At 44.6% G+C, this 8,665-nt stretch overlaps 1 protein-coding gene across 1 annotated transcript; it reads right to left on the bottom strand.

Annotated features, from left to right (window-relative positions):
* Window positions 1-3,571: 3,571 nt before the first annotated feature.
* On the bottom strand, window positions 3,572-7,150 carry LOC120669573. Its single transcript, XM_039949362.1, has 2 exons — window positions 5,773-7,150; window positions 3,572-4,289 (listed from the first exon to the last, which is right to left on the bottom strand). Exon 1 carries the CDS (start codon window positions 6,789-6,791, stop codon window positions 5,802-5,804), a length of 990 nt encoding a protein of 329 aa, XP_039805296.1. The 5' UTR covers window positions 6,792-7,150; the 3' UTR covers window positions 3,572-4,289; window positions 5,773-5,801.
* Between the last annotated feature and the right edge of the window lie 1,515 nt (window positions 7,151-8,665).

The following is an 8,665-nucleotide window of genomic DNA, read 5'->3' as shown; positions in this document are numbered from 1 at the left end:
GTCCCGTTTGTGTTTATGCCATTTCATTTAAAAACATCACGTTCTGCTTCATCAAAATTTTACTAAAAGATTTATCTTAACCTATATTACGATATAAAATTTAAAAAATTGAAATAATTTATTATCGATATTAGATCACCATACCTTTCACAGGTGGTCAACATGTCTCTGGTTTCGATGTTTGAACAAAGTGATGGAGATCCATATTTTGATGAATCTACATGTCAGATATAGAGACTATAAAAAAAGGATGAAGATCCATATTTTTAGTAAATCTAAATTATTTTGATCGAAAAGCAAAAAAAAATTCACCCAGCTCATCTAATGTACCCAGTTTCACCTTTTCTTAAGCGTCCACCAATCAAGTTTTCACCTATCTTAGGACTTTAGCGGTTAGATTCTGAAAACAGTTAATAGCTAAACTACACGCAAGTTCAATAGATATAAGAGCATCTCCAGCAGGGTGACTAAATAGGCTACCATCTCCATATTTGCTCGGTGGGTGCCAAAATTTAGAAGTGGGCTTTTAAATGGGCATTTGATCACCCAAATTTAGCAGCCCTACTGGAGTTTCTCTAACCTATCCTAAGTAACTATAGAGGGCTATCCCGCTATAGCGTTCCCTGTAGTTCGGGGAAAATCTTGGTTAACGCCAATCAAATACTCTTGATATACCAATCAATTTTCCTCTTTTCTTTCGCAGAAGTTAATCGATCAGGGGCAGGCCCACTATGTATTAAAGGTATTCAGTCGAATACCCATTATTGTTGATAATATTTTTTGTTTATGTAGGTATTTCTTAAATATATGTAGAAAAAAACAAAATATAAAGAAGCTAATAGTATAAACGGGCTCGAAACTATAGGGTAGCCCATAACTTTACCCTCTATCTCCCCACCGAACGGTCCACAATCCCCCAGCCCGGCCCACCCCACTCAGGCACTCACCCACCAAAAGCCCCATAACACCCTGCTTGGCTGCTCTCCCTCCCGATGTCTCGATTCCCCAATTCCAATCCCGCAGCACTGAACCGTAGGCGGCGGCAGTCGCGCGACAGAGGGTAGGAGCAGATCCGCGGAGGCCGGACCGCCAGAGGGGCCGGCCTATCCCACTCAGGCACAGGAACGGGCGCACGACAAGGGGTAGGAGCGGAGCTGCGGATGCCAGACTGCATATAACCTTTGTTGATGAGCTCATTCACTTGGCACTAAAAAAACAGGAAAAACACAAGGTGAGAGATTTTCCTTCACATAACCTTTATTGATGAGCTCTTTCACTTGGACCTGAATTTCTTTTATTTCCTCTAGGTTGGTGCGGTATGGTGCATGGTTACACAGTGGAGCACCAGGAATAAGGTCGATTTAGTGTTCAATCCCTCTCCTTGGTGGCAGCTCTGGTGGTATTTCCTCGGGAAACACATCTTCTTATTCCTGTAACACATCAAAAACAACACTAGACAAAGTAGAGGGTAAGTAATTAGTGACAAGAAAATTGTCCTTGTACAGGAGTACATAGAACATGTCATTAGGTTCACTCAACTCTTTTAAATTGTCTTTCCTAGCCATCATCACTAAACCCTCTTTTCCCTTTGGCTCAGCTCTTTGCATCTATGGAGTTTTATTTGGATTTGGAAACACTCCCTCACTATTTATGTAGGTCACTCGCAAATGGTTCTCACTCTCTCGCTATTTTCTTTTCATATCATCCTTCAAAATTTCCTCGGGGGATAAAGGAAGCAAAGTAATTCACTCTCTTTTGTACACGAGAACAACCTTGTTATCACGAATACAAATCTGAACATCTCATTCATACAACCATGGCCTTCCCAAAAGCAATTGGCATGCTTGCATGGGCACCTACGTCACACTCAACATGATCATTGTATCTTCCAATAGAAAAAGGAACGGTTACAATGTTGCTCACACACAGCATACCACACTCATTTAACCATTGGATCTTGTATGGAGACAGATGATGCCGTTGTTTTAGTCCCATTCTCGCAACCAATTCTTGACTTGCAAAATTATTATAGCTACCATTATCAACAATGATGATGCACAACTTATCCTTGATCATGCCTCAGGTTTGAAATAGATTGTGCCACTGATTATTCTCTTCTTTCACAGCAGTAATACTAAGCACTCATCGAGAAATGAAACAATTATTGTCTCCTTTATTGTGTTGAATTTCCTCACCTTCATCATGCTCAATTTCTTCATCATATCTTGGAGCTTCTTCCTCCGGTTCACTTTTAGATTCCCATTCACCTTGCTCATTTACAATCATGGTCCTTTGACTAGGACACTGAGAAGCAACATGTCCTCATCCTTGGTACTTGTGACAAACAATGCCTCAACTATAGGAAGAAGCAGCAGTAGCTGTTGCAACAGAGGGGGCTGTTGTACTTGCAGAAGATCGTTATTTTTCTTCCTGGATTTCAAGCGAAGAGGCAGTAGAAACCATTGTCTTTGCAGCACCAAAGATGGAGAAGTCCTAGAAGCAACTCCTTGTGATCTTCCCCCTACAACAGAGGTACCGAGCTGCTGCCGATGCCATGGTGCTAAAAGGGATCAACTCCCTATTGCAGCCTATTCTGCACCATTTTGACCATCAAATATCGTGCAAAATATGAGCATCAAAGGGAATAAATGTTAGCATAGGATGTTTTATTGACGAATTTCACAGATTCTGGTCTAAAAATGTGTGTAGGTGAATTTGGGCCAAAAATACAATAAACTAGTTGTTGGTGTCTCTTATGCTCAATCTGAATAGGTATTTTGCAGGCACACAGAATCACCAGTGTAGCACTTCACCACAGAGTATTCCGAGGTATCGTGAAATCCTTAGAGAAGCACTATGGTAAAGTGTATCGTAAATTGTAGTGGCAACCTTTACTGAATCTATTGACCGATTAATTCAGCAAGGATAAGCCAGATAACGAGTAAGGATAAATGGCCAGTCTATGACCGTTTGACACACAGGAGAGGACTCCTGGAACACTTCTAAACTACTGATCTAGCCTCAATAGAACTAATCTAAGCTTCTGTCTTGATGCCGACACCTGGAGCTTATTTCGGTGGCCTAAGAGAAGGACTCAGAAAGGGATGAAAATGGAGTCCGACGTCCTTCAGCAACTACTGCTATGAAAACACCCGAACATAGTGGACTACGAGGGATGGACAAGGCTGTCACCACTTGCCGCCTACCACTATGGTGCCGTGGGGTGGAACACACTTCCTAGCTAGTACTGAGTATGACACCACGTCTGCTCTCGATATTAGGATTTCTCTTGACGCCTTCAAGAGAAATCCCCCTCAACCTAGTGAACTAACTTGAGTTGCACTAGTACGGGCGAGAAAACCTGTAAGACAAGCTCCGACAGACAAGAAAGATAACTTAAACTGGACTAGAGGTAAACTGATAACTTAAACTGGACTAGAGGTAAACTACTTCCGCAGACAAGTACTAGTACTTGAGAAGCTAAATAACTTGCGGAAAGTAAAGCTGACTCAAGTAAATAAAGAAGATTATTTATATTAAAATAGTCAAAGGAAAAGATACAAGAGCTTATACCAAGCACCAATGACGACTCCGGATCCCCGAGACAAGCTCGACTCGACTCTAACTCCCAACTACTAACCTACTCTAGACTTGAGAAGAGAGAATTGCTCCTTTGAGTGTGTGTTTACAAGTGATGGAGAGGGACTTCCAAGGGCGGTTAATGGCAGGTAATTCAAGTAGCGCCGGGTGTACGCAACTGTAGAGGCGGTGCTTAACTCCCACGCGAAGCCGGGAGCCGAGAGGATGCAAAGTGGGGCCAAGTGGCCCATCCTAGGCCAGTCGGCCTAGGAGTGTGGCCATCTGGCCACCGCCTTCTTCTGGACGTCCCTGATTGCTCCTGAATGTCGGTTTGACGGATGCTTAACTCTGACGCGTGGACACCTAGGCCGGGCGGCCCGGGGGAGGCCGGGTGGCCTGCCTCCGGAGCCCCTTGGCCCTCCGTTTCGCCGACGTTGCAGATCAATGCTCCACAATGCCTTTGAGGTGGGTAGTTTCCCCATTTGACGATCTGGGCACTGGCTTGTGGGTTTTCTGCTTGATCCTTGTGCCTTCCGGGTCCACCAACTGAATCTGAGATGTTCGCCTCGCTCTGGAGCATTATGAACGTGTCAAGTTGCTCCTGTAAAAATATTGCACATTTGTATGGGCAGGTGTCAGGCCGGCCACCACAGAATATGCCAGGTGGCCTGAATCTTCTCTGATTTCGATCTTCTTTGGACAGTGAATTCCTGCAGGCACAATTCCTGCAGGTATTAAACAAAATATGTATGGAACATGGTGCAAGAACTCAATTTATTCCCGAGAAGTTGACAGTCAGAACGTGAAATAATGGCCGTCAACAACCCCCCAAGCTTAAAATTTTGCTCGTCCTCAAGCAAAGCTTAACATTGAGGCTCGGTGGATTAGGAGTTTCATCAATATTTGCCCTCTGCAGGTACCCTGCACACAACATATTATTCTATCCGTATGTACGTCGAGTAAGTTGGCTTATACCTATTTGCTCTGGTTGATGGGGCTTATTTCACATTTCATCCCTTGTCTTGAGCGGTTGGAGGACTGAACAACCTTCACCGGAATATTTTCCTGTGTTCCTGTTCAGGTTCATTCTCGGAATGTTTTGCCACTATGCATAGATATGGTTAAGGTTCTCTGAAGGTGCTCTCAATCGCTCAAGGTGTATGATCCTCCCCATGGTCGAAACTTGACTAACTTCTTCCTATTCTAAGGCTGATATCTAGAGTTTTGGGTAGGAAGAGTGTGGCATACCTTGATTACCTGTATTGCTGAGCCGAAGAGTGGTTTGCGAGAGGTAGGTCCTTCTGATCTTATGGAATCACAAAGGTCCAGGGGAGAGGGAGAAATGGACTCACACTTTTAGAAATGTTTTTGGGTCATTTTATTTGAACTCCTCTTTTGAACTCTTTTTGCTAAGGATCATGGGTACTTCTTTTTATCATTCATTTTTTAAAGAAGATTACTCCATGTCCTTCCTGATACGAGTATTTTTCAGAGGGAATTTATGAAGAACTTTTGACCCTTTTTGGAATGAATAGCACACAGTGGAGATTTTGGGCTGGAGTTGTGGTGGAATTGTCTGGCGAAAGTGGATGGCAATACCCAGAGTAGGTGATTGTCATACTAGACATTTTGAGACTAGCAAGGAAATGGGTACGCGAAGGAGAAAGACCGGCAGATGACAAGTACCTTTCCTCAAGCGAACTCACCATTCGACAAGGCTCAAAGCAAATCAAGATAGCCTATGGTAGCTTTTGTAAGATATAACATTATGGCTCTGGATGGGACATGTAAACCAACAGGGAAACCTTTTACCATGTTTTAATTTATTCCAAGAATTTCCCTTACTAAGGCATACAGTTTTAACTCCAATGTAGGCCATCTCGAATCCCACAACAACTTAGTCTTAGAAATCATGTTAATGCTCCCACGCTAACAGATTTAGAATGTGTCTATTATGTGCCAACTAACTCTAGTACTAGATGAGTAAAAAGCTGTAAACGGGGCACATGCAAAGCTCAAACAGAGCAACTATTCATCATTTCCAAGATAAGCTCTTACATGGATTTCCACACATATGATACTAATTTATCCTAAACATGGCAACTCTCTCTCTCTCTTTCTTCTTTTTTTACTACTAAAATAACTACTATTACTACTCATGGCAAAGCTGAACGAGTGGGTATGATGACTTACCTGGGCACTGACAATCTCTCCCCCAAGCTTCAACGAAGCTCAGGACTGTTGGTCTGGATGTGGTGGGGGTAGTAGGTACATTGGTGCCAGTCATAGGACATAGAGGATAGCATCCCCCAGTTCTCTTGTGTGAGGCTGGTGTTGTGATCGAGGTTGAGTCCTATCTCCTCCTGATGTAACTCCAAGGCACCCACCCGGGCAGTGAGATCCGACAGCCCCTGCGTGAGCGGGTAGTCGTACTCAAAGGAGCAAATCTTCTTTGCCATAGCGAACATGCACATGAGCTCCAAGGAGCTACACAGTCTGAGGTCTGCTCGGGAAAAGACTACCATAGCAAGGTACTTGGCTAGGACTCTCAGAGTTGAATTATGGATATAAACAATGATGTTCTTACTACTTACTGGTTCATCTGAGATTTCATTCCACCAAGCACTACGGTCATAATCATGTTCTTCTGTTAATGCAGTAGCCTCTAAGGTGCATTTCTTACTAAATCCCAGTGCATTACTAAAGTATCTGATTGGCATTTCAAAGAACTCGTTGAAAAAGTGAAAGTGTATTTTAGTTTCATTTCCAACCGTTTCAACATGCAGCGTTGTTAGTAATTCCATGGTAAGAAAATGCGAACATGGTTCAGTGATGTTGGCGAAACGCGACCATCCCGCATCCGTGAATGCGCGATTCATGTCCTGGCGGAGTCCCGTCCTCATGAGGGATTTTGTATCGAACCGCTTGGCGTGGCTGTACGACTGCCTCTTCAGCAGCTCGAAGGCATCTCGCTTGTAATCGGTCCGGACTACGATCTGGTCGACCGTAGTCAGAACTCTAATTTTGAGGTGGGGCCTCGGGACTGCTGGAGAGGCAGGGGCTTCCTCCTCTTCTTCCTGGGATCGTGACGGTCGGCGGACTGAGTCCACCGACATGTCATCCCAAGAGGCTGATGACGCTCGCGAACTCCGGGATCGGGATGACGAGTCGAGCTTCTTCACCTTGTTCCGGATGTTCCCCCAGACCGACATGACTACTACAAAAGATTAGTGCAGAGAATATGCAGGGAAAATACTAGGAGAGGTCAGCGGTTAGTCGTTTTTGTGGGGAACAATCCACCACAAAACGTTCTTCGTTCAGAACCTTGATTAATTCAATGGAAATTTTTTTTGTAGTTTTCGTTTTAGTGGAGAGAGTTACTACTAATTTTATTTGATTATTGCTGAGCTAATTCCAGCACTACTACTATATTTTAGAGGAGCTAGCACTTGAGTACTTCACTTAATTAACTCAAAAGAGCTTCATTAAGCAAGAACACTTAGAAGAGAGAAGAGAGAACTCGAGTACTGGGGAGTTTTCTGCGTACTCGAGCTGAAGGTGCAAGGAATGAACTCACCTTCGTTGGCTTTTATAGCCGAGCGCAGGAGGCAGGCCGGGCGGAGTGGGGCAGGCCAGCCCGCCTGAGCACGGCTGCGAGCGTGCCACGGCGTCGGTCTACTCCCTCTAGATTTGCTGGTGATCGTGCGTTAGTGGGCGAAGACGGGACGTGAGTGGAAGGGGCAGGCTGGCCGGCCGTGATGAGAGCCACTCGATCCTGCGCCATTCATTCTTCTTTCCCTCCTTTTCTTTTGCTTCTCATGCACTCCAAGTTCCTCATTCCCTGCTGCCCCCTAACCAAAGGAGAGAAGTTGGGGCCGGCTAGCCTACACTTTGGCCGAATTTTTTTTATGCAATCTTGAATGATGCAAAATTAAATTTGAATGAAAGTTTGATTCAAAATTTAAGCATGCCATGCTGTGAAAGGAAAACAATGCAAGAATTTGAAACTATCCTATATGCAAATGCAAGAATGGGTACGTACCATGGTTCTCATGGTGAGAGCTCGGGTTTTAAGTCCGGAGCAGGACTCTCCATACCTTGGGTTTTGTTGTCATCGCCGGATGGAACTCCTGACGAAGACACTTTTCTCTGCCATCCTTCTTGGTGGCGGGTTTTGTTTTGACCGCTTTCACCTCCGATTCCTCAAACTCTCTATGAAGGATTCTTAGTCTTGCGTTCCTGTAGTTGTGCACCCTGATCTCCTTGTCAATTCTTAGTTGTTCTAAGAGCTTGGCAATGATATCGATTGTTGGGGTTGATGTCTTCTTCTGCTCTTTCTCGGGGGTTTTCCAGTTGAAAGTTCTGACCTGGGAACATTGTTCGACCTTCGGTCTGAAGGCGAACTTCTCTGTTTGCCCATTGATGTTGAGTTGGATTTCTCCAGCTCCCACATCAATGTGTGCATTTGCGGTACTCAAGAACGGCCTTCCCAAAATGAGAGGGGTCTTGGTGTCAACTTTCATGTCGAGGACGACAAAATCAACGGGAATGAGGAAGTTCCGGATTTTTACCGGAACATTCTACGCAATTCCCGCGGGGTAACGGACCAATTGGTCCGCTAGCTGCAAGCACATAGCAGTAGGGGCAAGCGCATGATAATTTAGTTTATCGTAAACTACCTTAGGCATGACACTGACGCTTGCTCCCAGATTGCAAAGTGCGTGCGAAAAGTGTTGACTCCCTATTGAACATGTGAGTGTGGGACATCCTGGATCCTTCTTCTTCTCCAAGAGAGAATCGAGTATAGCTGCGCTACACTGCTCTGTGAGTTGCACAACCTCGGTGGTGGGCAGCTTTCTCTTGTTCCCAAGAATATCCTTGATATACTTGGCATAGGTCGGGACCTGCATAGCGTCAAGAAGTGATATATTGACATACAACTTCTTTATTACCTCGACAAACTTGCCGAATTGTTCGTCGGACACCGGTTTCCTTATCCGTTGTTGACATTTCTTAGCGCAATCACAAGGGACGGGGGTGTCCCCGGCAACGGCGCCAGAAATGCTTGTTGGTATGTCTTAACGTT

Source organism: Panicum virgatum, chromosome 4N (assembly GCF_016808335.1).
Source record: "Panicum virgatum strain AP13 chromosome 4N, P.virgatum_v5, whole genome shotgun sequence".
Taxonomy (NCBI): domain Eukaryota; kingdom Viridiplantae; phylum Streptophyta; class Magnoliopsida; order Poales; family Poaceae; genus Panicum; species Panicum virgatum.
Note: the sequence above shows the minus strand (reverse complement) of the source record. Positions and strands in the feature narration are given on the sequence as shown.